Below are 16,512 nucleotides of genomic sequence, written 5' to 3'. Positions count from 1 at the left end.
CAGGCCATCGCTGTCTCCCTTGCCCACAGTGGCAGAGAGCCACCCACATCGGCTCCCTCCCCTGCCCCTGCCCAGGAAGAACAGCCCACTGGGCAGGCCCAACGAAGGTCGCTCCGCAGACCTTCCAAAGAAGAACAGCCTCAGGCGGGGAGAAAAAGAAGAAAATGATGTCTCTCCAGATGGGCAGCACCCATGTTTTTGATGTTGCCTCTCTGTATTTTTGGAGTTGGCTTGTGTGACCAGAATGGATAACTCCCTCTTAGTGAAATGTATTTTTTCTGTTTGGATGTATTGTAGCCTGTGAGTTTATGTGTATAAACACCAGAGCCATCTTCCTCTTACTAGTGTGCTATGTACTGCTGTGTTTGTGTGGTGGATCCTAATTCTTTCTCATTTGGTTTAAAATGTGTGTGTGGCAGGGTGTGTCATGTTTTATTTATGCTTTAAATATATACTTTTGTCAGAAGCAGACTTTTGCAGAGTACTGAGTTCTGCTATCTAATGATTGTCAGTGCCATCTGCTTGCTGCTTGGTCCATCTCTGCCTGTGCGACTCATGTGGAGCCATGTTTAAATGTTGTCAAAAAATTATATAGTAATAAAAAATATATTTCAAAAATTTGAGCAGTTTCTTCCAGGTAATGCAGTTCCAGAAAGATTAGGTCAGCATATAGACACTTGTAGACCAATCTGCTAATTCTCCTTAAAAATTGAAAAAAAAAAGGTATGCTTTGCACCACACTTTAATGTCCATATTAAGTAAACAGACACGACGCTTTTTATAAATATCTAGGGTCAACAGGACATCATTTCAAACATTGTCAGATATTATAATCAAATATTATTGTGACTTTTAAGCCTAAATTAAAGTGTATGCTGCATTATGTTGGTGTTGGTTTATTTTTAAACAATTATGCAGATTTCAAACACTTTCACAAAAATTTTCATTTGCTTGTATTTGGGAGTCTTACACACATTAAAACAAGTTGTAAAAAGGCTTACACAACAATTTCCAAAAAAAAAAAAAACCCTTATTTGGCAGTGTGTGAGATTTCTATGTGAGTAGACTAAACATGTAATGTGTGTTCAGACAATTGCTGGTTGGTAACTTTCATCTGCTCATTAATTAACAAGTAATTGGACATCAGATGAATGTGATATCCAATTAACTGCTAATTACTGCATACACACTTGTACCAGTACTTCGCAAATGTAGAGTAACTGCAGACCTACTCTGCTGCTGCGTGAATGTTGCTACGGTTTCCTATGTTAGTTTTAACAGCGACAATGTTTATTTGCTAAAAACACGCCCATTGCGAGTTGCATACTCCCACACTGTACGCCCACTTTCACGCCCATGTCGGAGCATTGCGAAGTCGCGCCTCCGCAACGCCCACGCCACTCCTCGTTTTCGGTTGCCAGTTACGGCTTTTTTTTTTCAAAGTAATTTTGCACAGTTGTCGTACGTATGTACTCGCGCATGCGTAATCACGCATTTGCGCATGCGCAGATACTTACATTTCGTAAATTTGCGATGCGATGACTCTTAGCGAACAACTCGGAATGAGGGCCCATATACACTATATAGGGTTAGGTAGTGAGGACCATACACACTCTATAGGGTTAGGTAGTGAGGACCATATACACTCTATAGGGTTAGGTAGTGAGGACCACACACTCTATAGTGTTATGTAGTGAGGACCATACACACTCTATAGGGAGTAGGTAGTGAGGACCATATACACTCAATAGGGTGTAGGTAGTGAGGACCATACACACTATATAGGGTCAGGTAGTGAGGACCATATACACTATATAGGGTTAGGTAGTGAGGACCATACACACTCTATAGGGTTAAGTATTGAGGACCATACATACTCTATAGGGTTAGGTAGTGAGGACCATACACACTCTACAGGGTTAGGTAATGAGGACCATACACACTCTATAGGGTTAGGTAGTGAGGACCATATACACTATATAGGGTTAGGTAGTGAGGACCATACACACTCTATAGGGTTAGGTAGTGAGGACCATATACACTCTATAGGGTTAGGTAGTCAGGACCATACACACTCTATAGGGTTAGGCAGTGAGGGCCATACACACTCTATAGGGTTAGGTAGTGAGGACCATATACACTATATAGGGTTAGGTAGTGAGGACCATACACACTCTATAGGGTTAGGTAGTGAGGACCATATACACTCTAAAGGGTTAGGTAGTGAGGACCATACACACTCTATAGGATTAGGTAGTGAGGACCATACACACTCTATAGGGTTAGGTAGTGAGGACCATACACACTCTATAGGGTTAGGTAGTGAGGACCATACATACTCTATAGCAGAGGTTCTCAAACTCGGTCCTCGGGGGCCCACACAGTGCATGTTTTGCAGGTTTCCTCACAGAATCGCAAGTGAAATAATTAGCTCCACCTGTGGACCTTTTAAAATGTGTCAGTGAGTAATTAATACACCTGTGCACCTGCTGGGTTACCTGCAAAACATGCACTGTGTGGGCTCCCGAGGACCGAGTTTGAGAACCTCTGCTCTATAGGGTTAGGTGGTGAGGACCATACACACTCTATAGGGTTAGGTAGTGAGGACCATACATACTCTATAGGGTTAGGTAGTGAGGACCATATACACTCTATAGGGTTAGGTAGTGAGGACCACACACTCTATAGGGTGTAGGTAGTGAGGACCATACACACTCTATAGGGTTAGGTAGTGATGACCATACACACTCTGTAGGGTTAGGTAGTGAGGACCATACACACTCTATAGGGTTAAGCAGTGAGGACCATACACACTCTATAGGGTTAGGTAGAGAGGACCATACACACTCTATAGGGTTAGGTAGTGAGGACCATACACACTCTATAGGGTTAGGTAGTGAGGACCATATACACTCTATAGGGTTAGGTAGTGAGGACCACACACTCTATAGGGTTAGGTAGTGAGGACCATACACACTCTATAGGGTTAGTTAGTGAGGACCATACACACTCTATAGGGTTAGTTAGTGAGGACCATACTTACTCTATAGGGTTAGGTAGTGAGGACCATACACACTCTATAGGGTTAGGTAGTGAGGACCATATACACTCTATAGGGTTAGGTAGTCAGGACCATACACACTCTATAGGGTTAGGCAGTGAGGGCCATACACACTCTATAGGGTTAGGTAGTGAGGACCATATACACTATATAGGGTTAGGTAGTGAGGACCATACACACTCTATAGGGTTAGGTAGTGAGGACCATATACACTCTAAAGGGTTAGGTAGTGAGGACCATACACACTCTATAGGATTAGGTAGTGAGGACCATACACACTCTATAGGGTTAGGTAGTGAGGACCATACACACTCTATAGGGTTAGGTAGTGAGGACCATACATACTCTATAGCAGAGGTTCTCAAACTCGGTCCTCGGGGGCCCACACAGTGCATGTTTTGCAGGTTTCCTCACAGAATCGCAAGTGAAATAATTAGCTCCACCTGTGGACCTTTTAAAATGTGTCAGTGAGTAATTAATACACCTGTGCACCTGCTGGGTTACCTGCAAAACATGCACTGTGTGGGCTCCCGAGGACCGAGTTTGAGAACCTCTGCTCTATAGGGTTAGGTGGTGAGGACCATACACACTCTATAGGGTTAGGTAGTGAGGACCATACATACTCTATAGGGTTAGGTAGTGAGGACCATATACACTCTATAGGGTTAGGTAGTGAGGACCACACACTCTATAGGGTGTAGGTAGTGAGGACCATACACACTCTATAGGGTTAGGTAGTGAGGACCATACACACTCTGTAGGGTTAGGTAGTGAGGACCATACACACTCTATAGGGTTAAGTAGTGAGGACCATACACACTCTATAGGGTTAGGTAGTGAGGACCATACACACTCGATAGGGTTAGGTAGTGAGGACCATACACACTCTATAGGGTTAGGTAGTGAGGACCATATACACTCTATAGGGTTAGGTAGTGAGGACCACACACTCTATAGGGTTAGGTAGTGAGGACCATACACACTCTATAGGGTTAGTTAGTGAGGACCATACACACTCTATAGGGTTAGTTAGTGAGGACCATACTTACTCTATAGGGTTAGGTAGTGAGGACCATACACACTATATAGGGTTAGGTAGTGAGGGCCATACACACTCTATAGGGTTAGGTAGTGGGGACCATACACACTCTATAGGGTTAGGTAGTGAGAACCATACACACTCTATAGGGTTAGGTAGTGAGGACCATATACACTATATAGGGTTAGGTAGTGAGGACCATACACATTCTATAGGGTTAGGTAGTGAGGACCACACACTATATAGGGTTAGGTAGTGAGGACCACACACACTCTATAGGGTTAGGTAGTGAGGACCACACACTCTATGGGGTTAGGTAGTGAGGACCATACACACTCTATAGGGTTAGGTAGTGAGGACCATACACACTCTATAGGGTTAGGTAGTGAGGACCACACACTCTATAGGGTTAGGCAGTGAGGACCATACATACTATATAGGGTTAGGTAGTGAGGACCATACGCAGTCTATAGGGTTAGGTAGTGAGGACCACACACTCTATGGGGTTAGGTAGTGAGGACCATATACACTATATAGGGTTAGGTAGTGAGGACCACACACTCTATAGAGTTAGGTAGTGAGGACCATACACACTCTATAGGGTTAGGTAGTGAGGACCACACACTCTATAGGGTTAGGTAGTGAGGACCATACACACTCTATAGGGTTAGGTAGTGAGGACCACACACACTCTATAGGGTTAGGTAGTGAGGACCATATACACTATATAGGGTTAGGTAGTGAGGACCATACACACTCTATAGGGTTAGGTAGTGAGGACCATACACACTCTAGAGGGTTAGGTAGTGAGGACCATACACACTCTATAGGGTTAGGTAGTGAGGACCACACACACTCTATAGGGTTAGGTAGTGAGGACCATATACACTATATAGGGTTAGGTAGTGAGGACCATACACACTCTATAGGGTTAGGTAGTGAGGACCATACACACTCTATAGGGTTAGGTAGTGAGGACCACACACTCTATAGGGTTAGGTAGTGAGGACCATACACACTCTATAGGGTTAGGTAGTGAGGACCATACACACTCTATAGGGTTAGGTAGTGAGGACCACACACTCTATAGGGTTAGGTAGTGAGGACCATATACACTCTATAGGGCTAGGTAGTGAGGACCATACACACTCTATAGGGTTAGGTAGTGAGGACCACACACTCTATAGGGTTAGGTAGTGAGGACCATACACACTCTATAGGGTTAGGTAGTGAGGACCATACACACTCTATAGGGTGTAGGTAGTGAGGACCATACACACTCTATAGGGTGTAGGTAGTGAGGACCATACACACTCTATAGGGTTAGGTAGTGAGGACCATACACACTATATAGGGTTAGGTAGTGAGGACCACACACTCTATAGAGTTAGGTAGTGAGGACCATACACACTCTATAGGGTTAGGTAGTGAGGACCACACACTCTATAGGGTTAGGTAGTGAGGACCACACGCTCTATAGGGTTAGGTAGTGAGGACCATACACACTCTATAGGGTTAGGTAGTGAGGACCATACACACTCTATAGGGTTAGGTAGTGAGGACCAGTACTCTATGTGAAGATGATGCAGACACGTTGTGTGAGGGATGCTCTGGCGGGTCCCTGTGACTGTGCTGCCAGGGGGTGAGAGGGCACCGTTTCAGCTCTGCGGGCACTGAGTCAGCCTCTCTGTTGTCTGGCATTCTCTGGCACGCTGACCCTTCCTGCCCCTGCAACAGAAGAATCCTTAACCCATTCCTGTGTGCAGATGAGCCCCTGCCTGGCACTGCCTGCCTGGGTCGCCAGACGTCTCCTCCATCCAGGGATGTGCAAACAGAATCTCCCCTGTTATTTTGGGAGCTGCCAAACCAGTTCTGAGTGTGTGAGACATGTCTGCAGGGATTGGGAGAAGATGGAAGGGGGTTGGGGCTGGGACATGTCAGCACAACACTGGGAGTCAGTTCTCCCTCCTCCCTCCCCGTAGTGTGTGTCCTCAGTGTACACACAGGATCCCTCTCACACACACACACACTGGGCACACACTGGGCAAGATGTGCAGCAGGTGCCGGCGACAGGGGATGTGATCCTGCAGAGTTGGGCTGGGGTTGCAGAGAGCGTGAGGAAGGTCTGCAGAGGGTATGAGAGAAAGGGGGTCAGGGGCATAGGCAGAACGGGGGGAGGGAAAGAGAGTGGGGTAAGACAAAAGGCAGAATGTGAGAGGGAGCTACATGGAGAGATATTAGGTAGCACCTGCCAGAGGAGACAGAGACACCCCGGACAAAGAGTGAGGCAGAGATTCAGCTCTGTGCCATGTTCTGCCCGGCTACTCCGGACCTGCCAGCGGATGGAGGTGGCAAGCCGTTCACACAATGAGGTACTGTAACTTCTCCTTGTCTCTTGGGAAAGTTTGGGGGGCGGCGGGGGGGCTGCCTGGCTCTGCGTCCGGCCAGTGGATTCCCAGTGTCACCCCCCGTCACCCACTTGTTGATTCAAAACTTTTAACTTGGAAGCTCTTTGATGGAACTTTTGGCACTTTGTGGTCGGGGGGCATTTGTACTGGGAGAACTTCTACAGGGGGCTCTAAAAGGGGGCGATAAATAGCCGTCCCTGGCCGTGGGGGGACTGAGACGTTCACTCACAGATTTGTCACCCTTACTTTCTGTTAATCCCTTTGTTCCCTGCGGCTCCCAGTAACACAATGAACATAGCGATCGCTGGTCACGTTACTGGGGGGGTGGGAGGGAAACTCTGTGAAACTTTCTGCACCAGCGGGACGAGGGCACTTGTCTCAGTCACTTCTGCGGGTCACAGATCTGTGCTTACACGCAGCGTACCTAATATTGTATATATAGTATAATTCTTTAGGTGACAGTGCACGCAGAACATCTGCTAATTGCTTTCTCTGTTGCCGTGTTTGTGTTTCTCCCCCTTGTGTGATTATTGTGGCCGGGCCCCTACGCCGGCCCTCTTTCTGCTGACACGGGCCCTTTCTGGTGTGTACGGTGGTGGGCCGTCTATAGATGGCAGGGTGTCACCTGGAGCTGACGGCCTGACTGTGTATGCTGTGACACCGCACAGATGGTTTGTGTACACTGTGTATAGAGGTAACACGGGATTGTGTATAATGTGTCACACGTGGTGACATCATAATTGTGATATCACAACTGAGGCCTGAAAGGAGGCCAGACTATCCGAGGTGCCCATCCAAGACTACCTGGCACTACGGATTATTCCACGTACAGTGTCCCACAGAGGAGCGTCACAGTGACGCACATATGGTCACATATCTGCAGGACACCTCACAATGACCAGTGTGTGTGTGTGTTATTCATAGTGATGTACTGATCATTAAGGCCTAGATTTATCAAGCCTTGGAGAGTGATAAATAGCACCAAGTGATAAAGTACCAACCAATCAGCTCCCAACTGTCATTTTTCAAACCCAGCCTGTGACATGAGTTGGGCGCTGATTGGCTGGTGCTTCATCATCGTGCAATATATCACTCTCCTAGACCCCATAATCACCTTCTCTGCTTGGCCTGTTATTTACACCGGAAGGAGCGATTGTTACACCTGACAGCGTGACGCGATTGAGTCATTACCTGGAATCATTAACATCTGATGCCACCAAGCAGGAGCACCTATAAGCCTGGCACACCTGGCATTGTGGACGGGAACCTGGGTTTAGCGTGATGGTAGCAATGCAAATGTCCAATATTACCACATTTACCTTACACCGTGCAGACAACTTATATACAGAGGTCTCTGATACAGGGGAGAAGGCGACGATTTAGATACGGCCGTACTTTGTAAATATCAAGTCAAAAATCCCAGCATTGTATATTCAGTATACAAGGCGCTGGTTTATCCAGTTATCAGGTGCTTGAACCGAGGCACATTTCTCCCTGGACATCTGTAACTCCGGTAGTACGGGACATTTGACAGACCATCTAGTTTCTGGCATGTTAGTGTCATCTCCTGAGCAGACAAATTTATCTTTGTTACTTATGGTCCAGGCCGGCCGTCAGCAGCTAACATCTGCACCATGACAGGCTCACTAACCATGGTCCAGGCCGGCCGTCAGCAGCTAACATCTGCACCATGACAGGCTCACTAACCATGGTCCAGGCCGGCCGTCAGCAGCTAACATCTGCACCATGACAGGCTCACTAACCATGGTCCAGGCCGGCTGTCAGCAGCTAACATCTGCACCATGACAGGCTTACTAACCATGGTCCAGGCCGGCCGTCAGCAGCTAACATCTGCACCATGACAGGCTCACTAACCATGGTCCAGTGCGGCTGACAGCAGCTAACATCCGCACCATGACAGGCTTACTAACCATGGTCCAGGCCGGCCGTCAGCAGCTAACATCTACACCATGACAGGCTTACTAACCATGGTCCAGTGCGGCCGTCAGCAGCTAACATCTACACCATGACAGGCTCACTAACCATGGTCCAGGCCGGCCGTCAGCAGCTTACATCTACACCATGACAGGCTTACTAACCATGGTCCAGTGCGGCCGTCAGCAGCTAACATCCGCACCATGACAGGCTCACTAACCATGGTCCAGGCCGGCCGTCAGCAGCTAACATCCGCACCATGACAGGCTCACTAACCATGGTCCAGGCCGGCTGTCAGCAGCTAACATCTACACCATCACAGGCTCACTAACCATGGTCCAGTGCAGCCGTCAGCAGCTAACATCTGCACCATGACAGGCTTACTAACCATGGTCCAGGCCGGCCGTCAGCAGCTAACATCTGCACCATCACAGGCTTACTAACCATGGTCCAGGCCGGCCGTCAGCAGCTAACATCCGCACCATGACAGGCTCACTAACCATGGTACAGGCCGGCCGTCAGCAGCTAACATCCGCACCATGACAGGCTCACTAACCATGGTACAGGCCGGCCGTCAGCAGCTAACATCTACACCATGACAGGCTCACTAACCATGGTCCAGGCCGGCCTTCAGCAGCTAACATCTACACCATGACAGGCTCACTAACCATGGTCCAGGCCGGCCGTCAGCAGCTAACATCTACACCATGACAGGCTCACTAACCATGGTCCAGGCCGGCCGTCAGCAGCTAACATCTACACCATGACAGGCTCACTAACCATGGTCCAGGCCGGCCGTCAGCAGCTAACATCTGCACCATCACAGGCTTACTAACCATGGTCCAGGCCGGCCGTCAGCAGCTAACATCTACACCATCACAGGCTTACTAACCATGGTCCAGGCCGGCCATCAGCAGCTAACATCTGCACCATGACAGGCTTACTAACCATGGTCCAGGCCGGCCGTCAGCAGCTAACATCTGCACCATGACAGGCTTACTAACCATGGTCCAGGCCGGCCGTCAGCAGCTAACATCTGCACCATGACAGGCTTACTAACCATGGTCCAGGCTGGCCGTCAGCAGCTAACATCTGCACCATGACAGGCTCACTAACCATGGTCCAGGCCGGCCGTCAGCAGCTAACATCTGCACCATCACAGGCTTACTAACCATGGTCCAGGCCGGCCGGCAGCAGCTAACATCTGCACCATGACAGGCTTACTAACCATGGTCCAGGCCGGCCGTCAGCAGCTAACATCTGCACCATGACAGGCTTACTAACCATGGTCCAGGCTGGCCGTCAGCAGCTAACATCTGCACCATGACAGGCTTACTAACCATGGTCCAGGCCGGCCGTCAGCAGCTAACATCTGCACCATGACAGGCTTACTAACCATGGTCCAGGCCGGCCGTCAGCAGCTAACATCTGCACCATGACAGGCTCACTAACCATGGTCCAGGCCGGCCGTCAGCAGCTAACATCTGCACCATCACAGGCTTACTAACCATGGTCCAGGCCGGCCGTCAGCAGCTAACATCTACACCATGACAGGCTCACTAACCATGGTCCAGGCCGGCCGTCAGCAGCTAACATCTACACCATGACAGGCTCACTAACCATGGTCCAGGCCGGCCTTCAGCAGCTAACATCTACACCATGACAGGCTCACTAACCATGGTCCAGGCCGGCCGTCAGCAGCTAACATCTACACCATGACAGGCTCACTAACCATGGTCCAGGCCGGCCGTCAGCAGCTAACATCTACACCATGACAGGCTTACTAACCATGGTCCAGGCCGGCCGTCAGCAGCTAACATCTGCACCATCACAGGCTTACTAACCATGGTCCAGGCCGGCCGTCAGCAGCTAACATCTGCACCATCACAGGCTTACTAACCATGGTCCAGGCCGGCCGTCAGCAGCTAACATCTGCACCATGACAGGCTCACTAACCATGGTCCAGGCCGGCCGTCAGCAGCTAACATCTGCACCATCACAGGCTTACTAACCATGGTCCAGGCCGGCCGTCAGCAGCTAACATCTGCACCATGACAGGCTTACTAACCATGGTCCAGGCCGGCCGTCAGCAGCTAACATCTGCACCATGACAGGCTCACTAACCATGGTCCAGGCCGGCCGTCAGCAGCTAACATCTGCACCATGACAGGCTTACTAACCATGGTCCAGGCCGGCCGTCAGCAGCTAACATCTGCGCCATGACAGGCTCACTAACCATGGTCCAGGCCGGCCGTCAGCAGCTAACATCTGCACCATCACAGGCTTACTAACCATGGTCCAGGCCGGCCGTCAGCAGCTAACATCTACACCATGACAGGCTCACTAACCATGGTCCAGGCCGGCCGGCAGCAGCTAACATCTGCACCATCACAGGCTTATTAACCATGGTCCAGTGCGGCCGTCAGCATCTAACATCTACACCATGACAGGCTTACTAACCATGGTCCAGGCCTGCCGTCAGCAGCTAACATCTACACCATGACAGGCTTACTAACCATGGTCCAGGCCTGCCGTCAGCAGCTAACATCTACACCATGACAGGCTTACTAACCATGGTCCAGTGCGGCCGTCAGCAGCTAACATCTACACCATGACAGGCTTACTAACCATGGTCCAGGCCGGCCGTCAGCAGCTAACATCTACACCATGACAGGCTTACTAACCATGGTCCAGTGCGGCCGTCAGCAGCTAACATCTGCACCAGGATTTGATGCTCACATACCCCCACCTGTGTAATCCCCTCACTCTCCAATCAACAAACATCTCTAAGGGATGGCTGGTCACCCAAACACCTGTCAGGGTGTAGTCACTTATTTAGAGGGTATATGTGATATATATGTGTGTCTGTGTGTGCATGTAGATAGACAGACAGACAGACAGACAGACAGACAGACAGATAGATAGATAGACAGACAGACAGACAGACAGACAGACAGACAGACAGACAGACAGACAGACAGACAGACAGACAGATAGATAGATAGATAGATAGATAGATAGATAGATAGATAGACCAACAAATACAAATGACACACAGATTGCTCAAGACAGGATTTCCATTACGAGCCGTTGGGCTCTTAAAGATCATTTTCAAACTCATAATTCATTATTTGTCTGCAGATATATATATATATATATATATATATATTTTATAAAATCTGAAATATACAGGTTGCATAAATATTCCAACCCTCTGCTGTGGAAGCTCCAAGTTTACACAGATGAAAGATATTGTCCTAGCAAGTGGCTTTCAATTAGCCCTTACCTGCGAATCATTAAAATAGACAGCGTTTATGGAGAAAACACCCCCTCATTCAAATAGCGTGGGTCATAGTGTGAGTCTGAAGGACAGCGAGGCGAATGACGAAAGCTGTCTCTCACAACCCAGTGTGAGGGCGAGATGTAGATGTGTGAGGAGGGCAGCATCAGGCTCCCCTCTCAGCAGCACACCCAAGCACAAGGCTAAAACAACACTTACCAAAAAGGTGATTGCTCTACAGTGGCCAAGTTACAGTCCAGCTCTCAGTCCAACTGATAATCCGTGGCACTACAAGTCCAAGAGTCATCCAACCCACCTGAGCAACCTGGGGCAAATCTGCACCGAAGAATGGCCTCCCATATAATGTGAAAGCCTGGCAGACACTTACCTCAGCAGACGTATAGGGCCTGAGCTGCACTTACTGCCAAAGTTCTGCAAGGGGTTGAATTCTTTTGCAAGCCACTGTGGGGGTTGAATACTTTTGCAAATGTGTGTGTGTATTATATAGCGCTACTTGTATAGATACATTATATCCTGCAGAGCCAGGTGAGGCCAGCGGTACATCCTTCCATATCAGAGACACTCCTTGCACAGAGATGATTATATGTCAGCCGGCGGCCCGGGGCGTAAGTGCCCAGATGTTGAATGTACGGCTCAGACAAGACACAGGAAACGCACTTTCTCTGAGTTATATAGAAACATATTTCTGTGTTTAACGCGTCAGGGGCTGCAGCTCCCGGTGACCCTCACACATTGTATGGGACTGTCCAGATGTAATGTAACTTTATATGTTCAACACGGATAATATAACATAGTTTATTATCATCATGCCTAACATGTATTATTATTATCCTTTATTTATATGGCGCCGCAAGGGATCCACAGCGCCCATTACAGATGTATGTTAGTCAACACGGTAACAACTAGTAAATATAGAAAGCCATGTTGCATACAGGAAGGGTGCAGGCAGAGAACGTGCGAAAACCCCCTTCATGACTCATATAGTGACCCGTCGCCTACACGCAGGGCCACCCACTGGGGGGAACAAGTCAGGGGCCACGTGACCTCTGAGGGCCCGTAGCCACACTGCAAAAGCTTACAGTATGAAGAACCTTCAGATAAAGGTTGCCTTGACAACCATTCACTCGGGCACTGACATTACCATGGCAACGCAGTGCGGCACACTGACAGTCGCCCGCTTGAAGTTTTGGAATAAAGATTCCACCACATAAACTGCTTTTTTTTTTTTCTTTTACCTGACTCAAAACTTTTCTATAAAATACAATTGATGCTCTAAACAGAAATATTTTATTTAGATGTTGATTTATAACATATTTCAAACTCATCTCTGAAAGAGAGGGGGCCCCGGGATCACAAATCATCTGCGGTGCAAACAGACCCACCTGTAATACCTGCCTAGTGTCCGCCCTACTGCAACTTTTACTAAATACATAGATCACTTCTGTGCTGTTCAGTCATGCCTATATATGAGCGAGCCGATTTAATTCTCAAGTCTGATTCTGCTGTGATCTGTGCATTATCCATAGTCAGCTCTGTGTCGTGTCCAACAAGAACCGTCCGCTCATACACACGCAGGAAATCAGCTCTGCGTTGTGTCCAACAACCGTCTGCTCATACACAGATATAGCAGGAAAGCAGCTCTGCGTTGTGTCCAACAACGCACTGCTCATACACAGATATAGCAGGAAAGCAGCTCTGCGTTGTGTCCAACAACGCACTGCTCATACACAGATATAGCAGGAAAGCAGCTCTGCGTTGTGTCCAACAATAACCGTCTGCTCATACACATATATAGCAGGAAAGCGGCTCTGCGTTGTGTCCAACAATAACCATCTGCTCATAGACAGATATGGCAGGAAAGCAGCTCTGCGTTGTGTCCAACAATAACCGTCTGCTCATACACAGATATAGCAGGAAAGCGGCTCTGCGTTGTGTCCAACAATAACCGTCTGCTCATACACAGATATAGCAGGAAAGCAGCTCTGCGTTGTGTCCAACAATAACCGTCTGCTCATAGACAGATATGGCAGGAAAGCAGCTCTGCGTTGTGTCCAACAATAACCGTCTGCTCATACACAGATATAGCAGGAAAGCAGCTCTGTGCCGTGTCCAACAAGAACTGCCCGCTCATACACATATATAGCAGGAAAGCAGCTCTGCGTTGTGTCCAACAATAACCGTCTGCTCATACACAGATATAGCAGGAAAGCAGCTCTGCGTTGTGTCCAACAATAACCGTCTGCTCATACACAGATATGGCAGGAAAGCAGCTCTGCGTTGTGTCCAACAATAACCGTCTGCTCATACACAGATATAGCAGGAAAGCAGCTCTGTGCCGTGTCCAACAAGAACTGCCCGCTCATACACATATATAGCAGGAAAGCAGCTCTGCGTTGTGTCCAACAATAACCGTCTGCTCATACACAGATATAGCAGGAAAGCAGCTCTGCGTTGTGTCCAACAATAACCGTCTGCTCATACACAGATATGGCAGGAAAGCAGCTCTGTGCCGTGTCCCACAATAACCGTCTGCTCATACACAGATATAGCAGGAAAGCAGCTCTGCGTTGTGTCCAACAATAACCGTCTGCTCATACACAGATATAGCAGGAAAGCAGCTCTGCGTTGTGTCCAACAATAACCGTCTGCTCATACACAGATATGGCAGGAAAGCAGCTCTGCGTTGTGTCCAACAATAACCGTCTGCTCATACACAGATATAGCAGGAAAGCAGCTCTGCGTCGTGTCCCACAAGAACCGTTCGCTCATACACAGATATAGCAGGAAAGCAGCTCTGCGTCGTGTCCCACAAGAACCGCCCGCTCATACACAGATATGGCAGGAAAGCAGCTCTGTGTCGTGTCCCACAAGAACCGCCCGCTCATACACAGATATAGCAGGAAAGCAGCTCTGTGCCGTGTCCCACAAGAACCGCCTGCTCATACATAGATATGTCAGGAAAGCAGCTCTGCGTCGTGTCCCACAATAACCGTCTGCTCATACACAGATATAGCAGGAAAGCAGCTCTGCGTCGTGTCCCACAATAACCGTCTGCTCATACACAGATATAGCAGGAAAGCAGCTCTGTGCCGTGTCCCACAAGAACTGCCCGCTCATACACAGATATAGCAGGAAAGCAGCTCTGTGTCGTGTCCCACAAGAACCGTCTGCTCATACACAGATATGGCAGAAAGCAGCTCTACATCGTGTCTAACATTAACTGCCCCACTCATACATCAAACTTGCCTACTTTTGAAAAAGAATTTCAGGGAGATGTGGCAGTAACACCCATCAGCGCGGGCGCCAGTGGCATAACTAGAATTTTTTTCTCTCCCAAGCCAAAAAATTCTCTGCCCCCCCCTCCATAATTGACACTAGCAAAGCGATGAATCTGCGCGCACTGCGCAAAAAAGGGGAGTGACCTTCGTATAAAGGGGCGTGGCATTGCAGGAAAAGACTACCTTATACCCCAGTTTTGCAACCTGCACGCCCAGACGTTGGCCACCACAGGAAAGAAAAATAATCCTGATTCATGCCCCTTACATTATTTGTAATTTTTCCTCCTTATAGTAATGCCCAGTATACATTATGCCACATACTGCAATGGCCCTTAGACATTATGCCACACACAATAATGCACATGACACATTATGCCACACACCATAATGCCCCCCACACATTATGCCACACACCGTAATGCCTGTGACACATTATGCCACACACCGTAATGCCTGTGACACATTATGACAGGAATCGCAATGCCCGTTATACATTATGCTACACACTGCAATGCCCCTGATACATTATAGCACATACAATGTCTGTGACACAGTATGACACACACCGCAATGATCCTGAGACATTATACCACATACCACAATGCCCGTGATATAGTATACCACACACCGTAATGCCTGTGACACATACCGCAATGCCCGTTATACCCTATGCCACACACTGCAATGCCCGTTATACCCTATGCCACACACACCGCAATGCCCGTTATACATTATGCCACACACTGCAATGCCCCTGAGACATTATACCACAATACCCGTGATATAGTATACCACACACCATAATGCCTGTGACACATACCACAATGCCCGTCATACCCTGTGCCACACACCGAAATCCCCTTTATACCCTATGCCACACACCGCAATGCCCGTTATACATTATGCCACACACTGCAATGCCCCTGAGACATTATACCACAATGCCCGTGATATAGTATACCACACACCATAATGCCTGTGACACATACCGCAATGCCCGTTATACCCTATGCCACACACCGCAATGCCCATTATACATTATGCCACACACTGCAATGATCCTGAGACATTATACCACATACCACAATGCCCGTGATATAGTATACCACACACCGTAATGCCTGTGACACATTATATGACACACCGCAATGTCCGTGATACATTAAGTCCTACAGTAAGGCTTCTAATTACTTTTAAATTACCTGCTCGTTGCCAGGGGTTTCATGCTCTTGGTTCCATGCACGGTGCCAGAGGTTTTCATGCTCAGGGTGTCATGCTCGTTGCCAGGGGTTTCATGCGGTAGGTGTTATGCTTGTTGCCAGAGGTATCATGTGCTGGGTTTCAAGCTTGTTGCCAGGGGGTAATATTCATTGCCAGGGGTTTCATGCACTGGGTGTCATGCTCGTTGCTAGGGGGTAATGCTTGTTGCCAGGGTTTTCATGAGCTGGGTGTTGTGCTTGTAACCAGGGGGTAATGCTTGTTGCTAGGGC

At 48.3% G+C, this 16,512-nt stretch overlaps 1 protein-coding gene across 1 annotated transcript in view; it reads left to right on the top strand.

Moving 5' to 3' along the window:
* The first annotated feature begins 6,023 nt into the window (after positions 1-6,023).
* ARHGEF19 (Rho guanine nucleotide exchange factor 19) overlaps positions 6,024-16,512 on the top strand; it is a 127,354-nt gene continuing 116,865 nt past the window's right edge. Inside the window, exon 1 of the mRNA XM_063942088.1 lies at positions 6,024-6,472. Coding sequence (XP_063798158.1) covers positions 6,468-6,472 — 5 coding nt within the window. The 5' untranslated portion in view covers positions 6,024-6,467. The remainder of the gene's footprint in view (positions 6,473-16,512) is intronic.

Source organism: Pseudophryne corroboree, chromosome 10 (assembly GCF_028390025.1).
Source record: "Pseudophryne corroboree isolate aPseCor3 chromosome 10, aPseCor3.hap2, whole genome shotgun sequence".
NCBI classification, from domain to species: Eukaryota; Metazoa; Chordata; class Amphibia; order Anura; family Myobatrachidae; genus Pseudophryne; species Pseudophryne corroboree.
Note: the sequence above shows the minus strand (reverse complement) of the source record. Positions and strands in the feature narration are given on the sequence as shown.